This window comes from Trachurus trachurus (genome assembly GCF_905171665.1).
Source record: "Trachurus trachurus genome assembly, chromosome: 7".
Taxonomy (NCBI): Eukaryota; Metazoa; Chordata; class Actinopteri; order Carangiformes; family Carangidae; genus Trachurus; species Trachurus trachurus.
This window is the reverse complement of record NC_139901.1, coordinates 22,522,285-22,537,764: the sequence shown is the minus strand read 5'-3', so window position 1 is coordinate 22,537,764 and position 15,480 is coordinate 22,522,285. Positions and strand designations below refer to the sequence as shown.

Below are 15,480 nucleotides of genomic sequence, written 5' to 3'. Positions count from 1 at the left end.
CTCTCCCTCTCTGTCTCTCTCTCTACATGTATTATTCCGACAAATTCCAATGCTGATGGTGCTCCACACTCTTGAAACCATTGTAACCAAGTGTTTCAGGGGTCAGCACCAGGGACCGACACTTCCATCCTAAATCAGAGAAATAAATGCCTTAGAGGTGAAATACAAAACAGCTCCGAAATCCAGTTGTAAATGAAAGATGGAGAGAGGTGCTTAAAATGCAGACATAGCCTCAGACTTTTGGACCCCACTGTAAGTGGTTTGATTTTGTTTGTGCAAAACATCCCATTAACATTTACTTAGTCTATATTGATCAAGCAGGCAGGGGTTTAGTGTTTTGCTCAAGGGCACATAGGGCATTGCACTTGTTTATGACCATATGGATACGGTAATGGTCTGTGGCATCTCAGTAATCAGGCAGTTCCACTTACAGTAAGTCTCCAGTCTTTCAACATGTGTGAATGTTAGCGCCTGTCACTGCATTATGGTATGACTGTTAAAGCAGCAAATTACTAATTACACAAATTGCCTTATTAATCTTTCAGCCAACAAAGCCGTTGATGATTTCCTGAATATGAGCCAAATCCCTTTAAGCAGCACAGTTGAGTTAGTGTCCAGTGTTTTTTTTTTATGTACTCTTAGAATAACAATATTCAACCTTTTATGGCATAGATTGGCTATAGCTATATGTTTTAAATGGTAATTGAGTTCAATATTTTTCAAGAATCATCCATCTTTCCTAATTTGCTCATTAAAACCATCATTAGACTTATTTTGTGTGAAAATGATAACGTTTGTCACAGAGCCACTTAGCCATAATTCATAAATCATTCATCATTAAATTAATTTATAGACATCAAATATGCAATATGTATGAAATGGTGGTAGTAATTTAATTTCACTCAGGAGCACTCTTTGCCTCAACTCTGCTCACCTGCATATTCTATGAATGGGTGCACAGGTGTGGTCTGCAGCACAGATAGTACACTACACCAGGAACCTACATCCTTTGTCTACATCTAACTTAAGAAGGCCTTGGACAAATTGTGCACCAGTAAGCAACTCAGAACTCAAATTATAAGTCTATTCCAGACTTCAGTGTGTTCAATGATTGCTACTAATGGGCACACTATAACTGAAGTCAAGGCTGTGTTTTTAAAAGGCTTCTCTTGTCTGTTTTCCAGTGGAACACAGTCTATAATGCAAAAAGTGTAAAACCCCAGAGACTACAAGCCTCACAAATAAAGTGTTTGAAATGCAAATAAGCACAAATAATTATTCCTTCATGAGACTCCCCTGCAAGGAACCTTGTACAAATATACACACAGACCCACTATTACTACACTGTCCTCTCATTTCTAAACTAGTTTGTGTAACGTGGCCGTCAGCTCCCCCAGTCAAACACATAGACGTGCTATGCACAGAAACCAAAAAATGACCCCCAATCTGTCCCAGAAAATAACTGAAGACCTGCAGCACCAGCAGTTTCAGACCATCTTGCTCTACCTACTTGCAAGAAATGATCTCCATCAGCATTATGTTATGGCTTGTCTACTCAGGAGGCATCGTATCCACATGTCTCAGTTATCCACTGCACACAGTGCTGACAGAAGAGATTACGTCTATTTTAATCAATATGGCACACTTTTCCTCTCTACTCGCTTTTCAGATGGAACTGACCTGAAGCAAAATTTTAGGCTTTAAGTCCATCTGCTGCCATTTTACAGACTTAACTGCATGACCGTATGTTGAACTCTGAGTCAAGTCCAAACAACCGAGACTTACACATCCTGTCTAGGTTAAAACTGAAGCTGCTGCAGCACTGACCTGCTCTGCTCTAGTTTTTTCTAGTTCTGCAAGGCTTGTTAGTGTGAGTGTTTCAAGTCAGATTCACCAAACTTGCCTAAATGCACAAATTTAATGTACAGTAGAGGTGCATCTTGAGAGATGTGATAATTAAATAAGAAAAAATAATAATAATAAAAAGAAAACATTACTTTTAAAGGGAGCTCGTTATCACATGAATAAGAAGCTTGGCAATGACAAAGCAATTCAATCTACCACATCTGGAGTGGGTTTATGAAGAAATTACAAGCCAGTTCCTGGGAATGTGTTGTATAAACATGTGTAAAGAAACCAACAGTGTAGACACTGTGTATGGAGAAATGGCAAAGATGTCAGGGGATTGGGTTTTAGGCTACAGACAGAAAAAAAAACTTGAATATTTATAGTTCGCTGACACAAGGTTCAGTTTCCATATGTGGCATTATGGGAAGATTATCACTTAAAATTGAACCCGGGCTTCTGTATCAGTAGTTAAAGGACAATAAACTCTGGGTTAATTGGGCTGGATGCGTGTGAGTGAATTTTGTGACTCACTGAAATTTACATTACATCACATTTTCTCAAATATGAAAAAAGTTTCTATGCTGCTGTGAAAAGAGGAAAAGTGCTAAAAGACATCCTACTGGGATCTTTATCTGGAGCAGGGAGTCTGCACAAATTTCTTCACAGAACCGATGTGAAAGCAAACTATTCCTACAGAGATTGGTATCGCAAGTTAATAAAGTGCATCACTTTAACAAACACTTACCAAAATTATTCAGTTCAACCATTAGAGCTACAAAATTAGAAAAACAAGATCTGTAGGGTCTTGAAATCTTATATTCTACCAGCCTGATTTTTTTTTTTTTTTTTTTGCTAATGAGCAGTCTAATGTTTTTCTTGTATGGTTCGGGTGGTTCAGGGACAGTTGTTAATATACAATTAAAATACTTCTGTCTGTGCATTCAAACATGTTGACACTTAATGCAACATTCATACAAACCTTGGAGGATAGGATGTCAGTGTGTAACTGCAACTGTGTGTCATGTTCTTCCTGAAATGTCCTTGAGCGAAGCGCCAAAGGACATGATATAGGGTGCATCGGATGAAACGCATAGGTAGCAGGGGTGATGGAGCAGTGGGGAGATGGGGAAAGCATGAACGTGCTTTCCTCTTCCTCTCTTCTATTAGCTTTTTGTTACAGCTGAAGTACCTCACGTGGATATTGCTATTCCAAATAGACCCTTGCTGACAAATTACCCTGCTCTTGGTGATCTAACAGCAGTGCATGGATCTAGTGCTTCCTGTTTGGTTTAATCTACAGCCACCCATGAGCACTGATGAACTTGTGAACGTTGGATCGAAGTCCATCAAACAAAAGACCAAGGATGGATGGGTTGGCCATGTTCTCTGCAGGAGGACTCATCCTCCCTCTCTGTAGTTCACTAAATAAGAGTCTAATGAGAAGAGGGGGATGGGGCATGAATAGAGGGGAATGAAGAGGGAGTTGGGGAATTGCTTTACAGTTGAAAGGGACTGACTTACAGTTAACTGACAACAGAATCAATCAGTCCTGATGTTAAGTAGTATTGGTTGTGACAATCAAGGCCTCTCAGGTTCCATTGACCTTAAATGGATATCAATCACAGTTTAAGTCAACATCACTCATAATAATCTGGCAGTGTATGAATGGTACTTTGAGTGAGCACAGTGAACTAAAGGGTAGAGCTGGTATCAGCATGTTCATTCAGCACAGATTCATGGAGTGACTGGTCCCTCTCTGCACAATAGGAACCAAATTTATCGCTTGACAATCAATACAGTGAGACCCCGTGCACTCAACTCTGGGGAGATATCTGGCTCTTTAATTGCTAAATGCTCCATTTTGTTCACCAGCTATAGTCACTGACTACGTCAGCTTGCTGCCTGGTACTGAATGTGCATTGGGTTGTTGTTTTTACAGTGAAAACAGTTGCCTGCATGCTGTTACTGAAAATGACACTATGGGTGCAGAATGAACAGATAAATAAGCTGAAATCATCACTATGAACATTTCATCCTTTAAAAGTGTTTTCATGTTGTGATTTGAAATATTATAATTATGCAAAATATTGACTTTAGCTGTTTTAAAATTTCAGCCCTGATTCATTTGGCGACAGCTGCTGTGCTGGAAATAAAAAAATAAAAAAAATAGGGAATAGCAGCTGCTTTGGCATTTTAAAGTGCAGCCAAACCAGCTCAATTTTGTTTTATTAGAGAAATTGGTCATAAGTTATTTCAAAAGCCATCTGATTTCATGCTGTGCACAGAGCGAGTATAGTTCTCCAACCAAGAGAAGATGTGCATCTCGCTGCCTGCAGCTCCTCATCTAACAGCACCCTGTAAGCTACAGTACTCCCTCTCATCCCAACACTGCCTTCCAAAGTCAGCTATCTGTCAGCGGTTGTTTTGTTGGCAAGTAGTTGACAAAAAATGTATGTTATCTTACACACACTTTGGATAATGGATGGTGGTCAGTTAGGGTTAAATAACATGGCACTTCTTCACATTAAAAGCCAAAGCTGTTTAATTTGAAGCAGGTTATTGAAAGATGAGAGAGGTTAATTACTGGATTTAAGTATATTAAATGGCTATTCAAAGTCATTTAGAACAAGTAATCCCTTTGTCAAGGTTTTTTTCAAGGTTTTGTTTTGAATTGAAGCTCAATCTCAATAAGCCTCAATTTAAACCAACCATAGGCTATGTTAAAAATATAACCAATGCACTGCAGTTTGCACACAAAAGGGAAAGATATCGGATCGATATTGGCAAATACCATGAGGTGAGGTGATCAGCATCTAAAGCAAAAAAGTTTGGTGCATACCTATTTAAAATGTAAGAGCACATGTCTGAGAGCTTTTGTTTCAAATTGAGTTCAGCTCTCTGCGTAAAGAGGGCTCAGGTTGAATCCTTCATGTGCCACTCAGATAGCTGAAGAAGGGACACGTCACATCAGATAAAAGCTATCTGGAATAGCCAACCAGCCCCCTTTCCCCAGCACCACACAGTTCAGCGACTTCCACAGGGCTCCTTCACCACCATCACACCCTCAGCTTGAACTGTCAAAGGGGATGACATCCAGCTGAAGAGGCTGTGTGGTATCATAGATAAGGCTCACTCTGTTCTCCTCCTCGGTGATTCCACACTGAAGAAGCCCTTGTCTAAATCAATTACAGTCGACTCTTAGGGGCTGCTTCACCATTTCCCATGGATTCCTCTTATTCAGACTGTGGCACTGGAGCATAATGAACAGAAATGCTTCATTAATGCTGCATGCACACAGTTAATAGGCCCTAATATGAGCAGAATACGGATTAAACTGTATCAGTTTTGTTGCCACAGCTTCTTGTAAAATGAAAACGTGTTAGTGACTTTAATTTGTGTGTTACATAATCCCTTAAACATCAGGAAGTACTGACCTTACGTCACATACACTGATGACTACGTTTGTATAAGTTGCATTCTATTCATTTCTTGAGAGTAACATCATGAGAGTACAAAATATTGGATTTTCACAATTAAGATGCACTTACTTACTCTCCCACCCTATTGTAGGACACTAAATGCTAGGTTTGAAGATCACAAAGAATATGTTGTGGCAAAAGAACTCAAACTTTTTAATTAAATTCTTGTGCAAATAAATGTGAGATGAAAAATGTTCTATCCTTGAATGAAGTTATGAAAAGTGTTGAGTGCTCTGACAGGTTTTGTAGCTTTACAGTGAGTTTTTCTTACATACTTAGGCCTCTAAGTAAACATGCCAAGCAGCTACTCTCCTTTCACACAGAATAATGTTTGCATTTGGGTGCACAGCATTATGAAGATTACTACCCTCACACGTGCATTCCTGGGGGCCATGTGGCGCTTATGCAAACATATCAGGGGTCAAATCAAATTTTCCCTGGCCAAAACAAAGGCTAAGCTGAATTGATCTTCATCAGTGTTATCCGTGGAGGGCACTTCATCCTTCATCATCCTAGGAACATTTCCAACCAAGTTGTTCATCACTTACTACACAATATCTCTCCAATTCCTCCTCCTCCTGTCCTCCTCTCCTCCTCACTCATTGCATATTATCAGCATCAGGTAACAAGACTCATTATGCTTCAGTAGCATATTGTTGCTATGCTGCTGTTTCTGTATCCTTCCTCTATGTCCTCATCTGTCAGTAATCACTCCCCCAACTCTCCTTCCTCTGCCCCTGTCCGGTTTCTACTTGTTACAGGTAACAAGTTTTCCTACTGCCACGCCTGCCTCCTGGTCGCTGGGGTCTGGTGCTACGCTGGGGTCTTCGCTGTTGGTCCCCTGTCGGGCTGGGGAGAGTACGGGGCTGAGCCTTATGGAACAGCCTGCTGCATTAACTGGCATGCGCCCAGTCAAAACCCTGCAGCTATGAGCTACATCATCTGCCTCTTCTTCTTCTGCTACATCGTACCCTGCACTGTCATCTTCCTGTCCTACACATTCATCCTGCTGACCGTCCGAGGCTCCCGCCAGGCTGTGCAGCAGCATATGTCCCCACAGAACAAAATCACCAATGCACATGCACTTATCATCAAGGTAAATGCATACTATTGGCTCACTCTTCATCATTATTGTTTGATATGTTCTGAAGTCTTTTTTTATATACATAACAAATATATTAAGTGTTGTGTTGTGTCTCCTTTTCAGCTCTCTGTGGCAGTTTGCATCGGTTTCCTGACAGCATGGAGTCCATATGCTATTGTGTCCATGTGGGCAGCCTTTGGTAACCCAGCAACTGTACCACCCATGGCTTTTGCTCTGGCAGCTATCTTTGCCAAGTCCTCCACCCTTTACAACCCTATTGTCTATCTGGTCTTCAAGCCCAACTTCCGCAAGTCCCTGTGTCGGGATGTGGCCCTGTGCAGGAGTACAGTGTGCGGATGTCTGTGTCAGCACAGTAATGCACAGAAGGGAACTTGCAGGCAGCCTCATGGCAAAGAAGAGTGCAACTCTACAAGGTTGTCCAATGGGCTGCCAGACAGCCACAGGACCTGCAGACACTGTCCTTGTGCTGAAACTGTAACCGGTGCCAGAGAAAACCTTACAGACTACAGTCCACAGCAGACCGCCAGGATACTGAAAGGATCTCTGCAAAGTGAGGTGGCTGTCAGTCAGCTCTCCAATGAGATGCAGAGCGACTTCCTTTAGAAAAAAAAACAACAACACAAAAACAGTGAAAAGGTGCAAGAAAATGGGAGTGGAAATTTAAAAAATAGCAAAAAATGAAGATTGAAAGACACTAACCGCAGGTTGTGGGAAACGTGATTACAAACAAAAGGATCAATAATGATTGAAGGAAATAAATGTTGCAACTCTAAAGGTCAAAGTTTAAAAACCAAGGACTTGTTTTATGCCTCAAATATGTGATACTGCCAAAAACATATGACTAGAAGGGTTTAGGGTTAGAAGCCAATACAGAGGGATGAGTGAGTCAAACAGCCAACATGCAACCACAGACGTGTACATCGATAATTCATCAGGTCAAATTAACTTGCATCAATAACTACCTGATCAGTTCGACTGATCAACACTAAGGAAACAAGACTGAGAATCAATGCAAATCAATTCAGGCTGGATTTACAGGGAGGAGCTGATATTGAAACGTTGTACTCCTTTAACTACCTTTTATGTATTTATTACAAGTACTGTATTTGATGATGTATTTGATGTTATACGTATTTATTCATGCATGCCTCAAATTGAAGGACCACAGGGTTGCAGTTGTTTTCTTATAGTAAATGTCTCTTCATTCCCAAAGACAAATGGTAACAGGTATGAATTAAGCCCAATTATGGTGTGTCAGCCTCCATATTCACTTTCATGAACCAACCCTTGCAACGAAGGACAGAGGTTAAGATTTGGATTAGTGAGTTCTTTGTTATGTGTGTAAAAATGAAGATGAACATTTTACTGCAGGGCTGTATTGATCTTCTTAAAAGAGGAGTTACCAATGTCAATCTTGCCTAATTGTTCAGAACAAATGGCATAACTGAAATATAGAAGCAGAAGACTTTGTATGACCAAATTTGTACACTCCATGAACTCTTTTCTCTCCCTGTCTACTGTATTTGGAGACAAAAATGCTCAAGATCGCAACAAAAGAACAATTTGAGCATCCAACCAGCATAAAGTAAGCCATGAACTTCAAACTGAACAAATCGTTTATAGCATATAGTTAATATATAAGTGTTAACATTTTATTTATTTATTTTATATCTAGAGAAATCTGTGTACCACTATTATTAGTCAGATTTAAATCATGTCATGTGCATTTTTTATCTGATGGAAGCAACATCTTTATCTGTGACAGCCAGGTTGCAGTTATATGGCTGTCTTTGGCTGTGCTCCAGATTAATTCAGTGGGCCAAAGTTTCCCTACAAAGGACACTGCCAACTTCGCAGGAACATTGTGCAATTTATTTATTATTTATGCGTGCATATGTTTCTAATGTGCCTCTCTGAGCATGTGCTTTCATGGGCAGAAGTACAAGTGTGCAGTTCCTCAGAGAAGGAAGCCTGACACAAACGACAAAAAAAAAAAACAGACAATGCTGAAATGAGTATATTAAACATGTTCCTCAAGCCATTATAACAAAATAGGAGAAATTAACTGCATGGATTTAGGCAACTTGTTTTTAGTGCTGCTCCTGACTGAAAAGGAGCTGTTGTTCAATTCAAAGGCATGAAAGACACAAGACTTCGCCTCAGCACCTACCAAAATTATACCAATAAAAATATGCCCAGCGAGCATACTTGAGCTTAACCGCAGTGTTTGTCCAACAAGCAGTTTAGCACTTTTCCCATGGCAGCATAGGTCATCAAATGTAAGTACAAAAAGACCCGACATGGACGAGATTAATTAGATCTGCTCAAGAGCATGTTGTGGTTGACTTGTGTGTCTTTCATGCCAAGCTGAGATCCCTTTCTTTGCCATAGTGAAAGGAAATATTGCAGTTCTTTGCAGTTTTCACAGACACCTGACTATAAATACAGTTTCTATTTTATTCTCTTACCTTGCCAGAAAATAATTTGCTTTAAGTCATGCAAACAACCACGTCAGCACAGGCAATGTATTCTGCTGCTTGGCTGCACTCCTTGAATCACTGCTCCTACAATGGTGGTCACTTCTTCAACTGAAACCAAACCATCTTTGCCACCTGAACGAATATCCCGCCTGGGGTTCGGGTTAGGGTGAGTCAATCTACTGTAGACCACTTTTGAGATGGTTAATAATCATTTCCATATCATTACTATGCACCTCACTATATTCTTGCATCAGCACTAGACATGAGGTGTAATTTAATCTAAAATGAAACTGGCTTGATATCTTCATCAAACCAGTGCCTGAGGCAACACACCACCGTCAGTACACACTTTTTTTATATATATTGCAGTGCTATTTTCGGTCTGAATGTCCAAATTGTTTTACTTTGAGTATAGGAATTCCCCACCCGATCTCAGAATCAATTAGACCAGAGCTTAGTTAAACGTTGCACTGTTACTCTTAAACCAGATCATTTAGTGAATCAAGGAACAAACATGTGAGAAACTTTACTGCTGTGAACAGAATCACTGTTTGCAAAGACAACAGGATTTTCCAGACAGTTAATAATTGTCGTCTCGATATTTCCTTCATCTTTTTTTTCATCTATATTGTATACAATTACATGGATGTACAGGGTAGCACCTCATTACTGAACCATTAAACCAAAAGGTAATAAGTAGCCAATCTACAGTACACATGATCTTTCTCTGAGAAAAATCTGCACGATTGTACTTACTTCTGAGTACAAGAATGTTGTTGGTTTCATGTTGGCTACAAGATTACAGTAGTAGGAGAAAAAGGGTATAAAAGTTGAAGGATAAGTAGACTGCAAGAAGAAATTCATGCTGGAACCAAAGGTTATACAATATAGAACGTCACTGGTTATGGTCACCTTTATACTCACTGTAAAAGCCTAAATGTTGTTTTGGATGTTCATATTTTTTCTACCGATATGCAGGTTACCATGAAAAGAACATACATATCAACGACTTGGCTTCCAGCCCTGTGCTGGACAGCCTTTATTCTTGGGCAAAGACAGACGTACAAACCAGGAAACACAACTGTGAAAATCTGATTCTGATGTCTCTTTTTTCTATTCTGTTCAACTCAAGGAACCTGGGTGTTGTATCACTAGCCATTCCCACCTGGGTCATCTTCACTGGCTTCACTCATTCTTATAGTGTATAGTATACACTTACACACACACATATACAGTATATATGTATATATATATATGATGTCAGGGATTTCATGTAGACATTGGTTTGCATGTATGTAGATATTATGTGTATGTACAGATGCCAAATGTATCTCATACATTACCATGAATATCAGCCTAAGTGTATAATGAGGGGATAGAGAGACCCCTTGCAAGTGTCTTGAAATGGGGGTGATGGATTTTATTTTGTTATTTCAGCTTCTGACTGGTGGCGTTGAAAAGTATTTCCATGTTTTCTCTTGTTATAAAAGGTTTTAGTGGAAAACAGCTTCCAGGTTTGCAGCTTCCCTCGCTGCAGCTGGAATCTATTTTCCTTGACCCTGTTAATAGCTGTGGGAGAGACTTAGCTGAACTTACATCCTAATGGTAGGATAAGTAATATTACACAGCCATCATATGATGGCCATTACTTTTGACTATCATTATTTAAGATGCATTTACCATGTGGTGATACTGGGCTCCACAGAGACACAATAATCTAAGCGAGAAATTTAATCTGTTATGAGGTTATAATATATGCAGCTTCTATGAAGGTGACTTTCTACCTCCCAATTAATCATGGAATGTATTTGTGGCTCTCATGGCTGAAGTAGAATTGGAGATATACAGCTTTTAATGTTAAGGAAAGTGTTTGTTGTGATTACAGCCGCTTGGATGAGCAGTTTCCTGCAAGCGATTTTAATTATGTAAAAATTAAAGAGCTGATGGGTCGGAAGTGTGCATGAAACTGCTCAGTTGGCTGAAGTTATCATTTGTGCACACATCAACAAATCCTGATATCAACACTTTTGTTAAACACACTAATCTTAACTCTTTTTTACTGTCTGAATCTTACCTGTCAAGATGCAGCCTTGGAAACATGACAAAGACTTTGTTAATCGCATTTGGGACATTAGACCCTGAATCAGCAGAAATTCCTTATGCAGTATTTATAATGCTTTATAACACACTCACTGAACTCTCTAAGCCTATGCTGGGTCTGAATGATGTGATAAACCCTATACACACTGCTCTCTCTATATGTCTGTGCTAATCCGCTGTAAATAAAGTTAAATGTGATCAGAAGGATGCAACTAGAATCTGAATCTTCTGACTGCAGCTGGAATGCAGAGTCTTCGTACGAATCCCTATTTAGGACCAGAGCGACGACAAGCGTCGGTGAAGGCCCTATTGTAATGGCAATTTCCTTTTGTCTTCAGAAAAGCAAACACTCTATCCTCAGGAGATTTGCACTGTTTTACTCTGTAAATAAAAATACTCACACACGTCAGAAGTTTTGCAAACCCTCTCCCCCAGTTTCTAAGACACAAACAAGGCTGAATGTATCCTGTTGTAAATATATGTATGTTTGTATATGGAAAAAAACTGTCTATCAATCTATAAAGGTTTTAAAATATTACTATATTATACTTATTGAAATGATTATTATTGTTGTTGGTGAAGTTTCAGATGCACTGTGAAAAATGTTTACATCTTTTTTTTTTTTTTTTTTGGAAAAAGTATTGAGGATTGTATGAAAAGTGTTCAATGCATCTATCCAGGGCACAACATGTGTTCTGGGATAAAATGGTATGATAAATAAATATAAATAAGGATTCCATGAATAAGAATAGTTTATGTTGCCTTTCATTCATTGTTTCATTGTTTTTTAATAGTTAGAATGGATCATGAAGATACAGTATGCCCTCTTTTAGCTAAAGGAGTTTACAGTCATTCTCTGGCACTGAAATTACTGTTATATAAAATAAAAGTATTGGACAAAGTACATTTTCTCATATCACCAATAAGTAAGGATGGATTATAAACAACGCAGGTAGTTGCCATGCCCACAGTGTGTACTTACTTGAGGAAGCACAGGGCAATAGATTCAGACCCTGCAACGGCTTTGCTGTAACACTTAATCATGATACACAAATCTATAAATGTAGTACATTGCCTACCTCATGTCAGCATAGGGGGTTAAAGGTTAAAGTCAGAGGATGACTACTGGGGCCGTGAATGTTTAGAGATTTAAATGAATCCATGAAAACACTGATTCAACCACTGCCATCTGATATGTGCTAAAAAAAAAAGAGAGAGAGAGAGCGAGAGAGAAAAAAAATGCTGTTCATCATCAGTCAGCAAGCCAGAACAAAATGGTGACCACTACAGCTGAGTATTGAAGTCAGTACAGAAACGCCTCAAAGACTTTGTTCTAGGTAACATTTCAAGTTTAGCTGAAGCTTGATTTATTAAGCCCCTTTTCACACACACATATTTAAAAACAATGCAAAACGCAGATTTTCCAACATAAAAGTAAGAAAAGAAAATCAAATCCCTGGTGGTAAGCACATTTATGCCTACCTCCTATCATGTGAAACATCTGGATTGTGTCTGCCCCTGCCCACCATCAATCATTGTGCTATAGGTTGACAGGTGAAACAGGAGAGAGTATCAAGGAGGTTAGCAAAGGCATCATCTGAGCGACTCAGCCACATGACCCTATGAAACCCTGGCTGTCTGAATCAGTTTTTATTAGACTGTCATTGGTTCACTGACGTTCCATAGTAGAAATATAGTACATATTTATGCAATTGACTGCTTATGCTGTTGTCTGTTCACCACCAACCCCTTCCCCTTTTCCCCTTGTTCCTTGCCATGTTTTTCTGGGTGCATATGTTCACACACACACACACACACACACACACACACACACACACACACACACACACACACACACACACACACACACACACACACACACACACACACACACACACACACACACACACACACACACACAGTGTCTTCGTGTGATCTCCTAGCAGGGTGACATGGATTTTTTAGCTCTAATTAGTTTTGTAACAGTGTTCTGCATCTCCAACACAGGACTATTGATTAAGATTTATGAGTATTTGCTGTTGATGCTGAGAGCCACGTCTTACTAACCACACTTCACTCACCACAACACAGCCATTTCTGCCTCCTTATGGTTACTTAGTAAGCATACTGGATGACCATCACAGACTGTTGAATAGGATTTCGGCTACATGGAAGAAACAATGTTGGCATGCTGATTAAAATATGAGACTTGGTATTACCTGCTTACAGCCTGCTTCAATGCATGCAAAAAGGGAGATTAATGCAATGTAGCCTACACAGAAAAGACTGCATATGTGATCTTAAATTCCTATTGCAGTTCCAGACTAATCTTAAAGCAGAAGTAAGCGGAATATTTGTGTTAATATAAGTCTTAAATAGTTATATCTTCCGACAGCAATCACTTATATAGAGTGTTTGGTCTGAAACACGGGTCTGTCAGTCACTCTGCTCTGCTGTAAGCCGAGGAGAAAACTTTCCTTGTATCCTACAACCTTTATCCAATGAGGAGAGAGAACGGCATAAAGGGGCGGTCCTCTCTGTGTGTGCAGCCAAGGGATGGGCGTGAATGTGGTGACGTAGGGATGAGGGCGGGGACTGCTAACTCCATCTGCTGACAAGAAGTTAGCCCAAACCACCGGATCGCTTACTTCTGCTTTAACTTCTACTAAAATTGTTATTCAACCAAAATTTTATGCCATAAAAATTACTCTCACTTTACCTGACCTTACCTGTTGTTTCTTGATCATTTCTTTCACATTACTATATAATTATGTAATTACATGATAACCATGATAAAATGTATGTAATTTAAGGGTCACCACATACAGTACTGTGTGGAAACAAATTAGAAATTAGAAATGAAAAAATAAAGAATAACTCTCTCCATTTTTCCTGGAATCAATAATCTCTCATGAGAAGATGAAATATTAGCATTACATAATAGGCTTTGGTGTGATATGATCTCAGTCTTAATCTTAATCTTTCATTGTCATTTCAGCAGCATCTCTGACCTTGAGGAAATATACCAGAGAGAACTTGCTTCTTGCATTGAGCACATACTATTGAAAAACAGTACACACTGCCACTGTTTCTATTCTTTGTCTTCTTGCACACCTGGCATTAACCCTGCAGATTTAGGCACAGGCGCGAGCGGTGGTAGTATGTGCAAACAGATGGACATGATCTGGGTACTGCACCTTAACAATATGCCCCTGCTGAACAACCATCTGCCAAAAACACCCTCTGCCAGGTCTGCATTGGAACAGGTTTTCAGGATAGAGAGTTGTGTCTGAATGCGCGCTGAACTGCAGCAGTCAAGCATAATGTTTGTGTCAATCATGAATATGTCGTCTGTCATACAAGCTTTAGCTGATATGAAAAGGGTGTTATCATCTGAGGCAGATTGCACATTTTGCTGTTACAGAATGTACATATATGAACATGGTGAATTTAAAAGAAGTTACAAATGATTAAACCATAAATAATTATTCAATTATTTTCTCAGTTTGCTTGTTTTGGCAACAAGTAAAGTAAATGCTCCAGTTCTTTTCCTTTGTAGTTTAACCTCTCGTTCACCTAAAGTGGGCATGCATCATGACCTGTAGGTTAATATCTGCTGCTTGTCTGACTCAGTTCAATCAAATATAAGACATATCAAGGTCTAACAGTAATGGCCTTTCAGAGCATGAAGAAAACAGGGGTCTAACAGACAAAATGTGTTATCTACTGTACATAACGACAATTACATCTGTTTCTGTAATCAGGTTTAGGATTGAAAGTATATTTTTGGACTTTTTCACCTTTAATTGATAGTATAGTTGAGAGAGAGACAGGAAATGGGAGGCAGATAGAGGGGGAATGACATGCATCAAAGGGTCACCTGATTCGGTATTCGATACAGGGCTGGCTGCAGCGAGGACTATATAGCCTCTGCTCTACCAACTGAGCTAAACGACGCCCTGATTTAGTATGTGTTACATTTTAATGATCACTCGTCAAGCATTTTAAAATATATTTAAAACTGAAAAAAAAAAAAGAAATCAAGTATCCCATCTCCACAACAAACTGGCATTACGTGACAGTATTTATAAGCACAGCACGTTAATGCCAGCACTACAATAGCAGGAGTAGGATCCTAATCCTTCTGTTCAATGCTTGCATTGTCAGCATATCCGACTGACTTCTGTATGTGCACTGTTAAAATATACACTGATGAGGCAGATAATGTCTGACCTTGCTGTGTTAACATAGAATTATGTGCATATATACATTTGATAAATACCAATTTCCTGTGTAAACAGCCGAGGTTGAAATCCTGGCAAATGTATTCCAGCGACCAGTTACAATGATGTTTTGATTTTTGTAATAGAAAGCTGAAATATATGATTATATTTATACTGCCAGAGCTTCCCTGCTGTATTTACTCAGTTACATGCTGTATAAACATTTCCATTACAATTCCATGAAT

General features: G+C 39.3%; 1 protein-coding gene across 1 annotated transcript in view; it reads left to right on the top strand.

The window, feature by feature from the left end:
- opn7b (opsin 7, group member b) overlaps nucleotides 1-11,605 on the top strand; it is a 90,470-nt gene extending 78,865 nt beyond the window's left edge. Inside the window, exons 5-6 of the mRNA XM_083975404.1 lie at nucleotides 6,089-6,423; nucleotides 6,535-11,605. Of these exons, the coding sequence (XP_083831530.1) occupies nucleotides 6,089-6,423; nucleotides 6,535-7,035 (836 nt within the window). The 3' untranslated portion in view covers nucleotides 7,036-11,605. The remainder of the gene's footprint in view (nucleotides 1-6,088; nucleotides 6,424-6,534) is intronic.
- The last annotated feature ends 3,875 nt before the right edge of the window (nucleotides 11,606-15,480 follow it).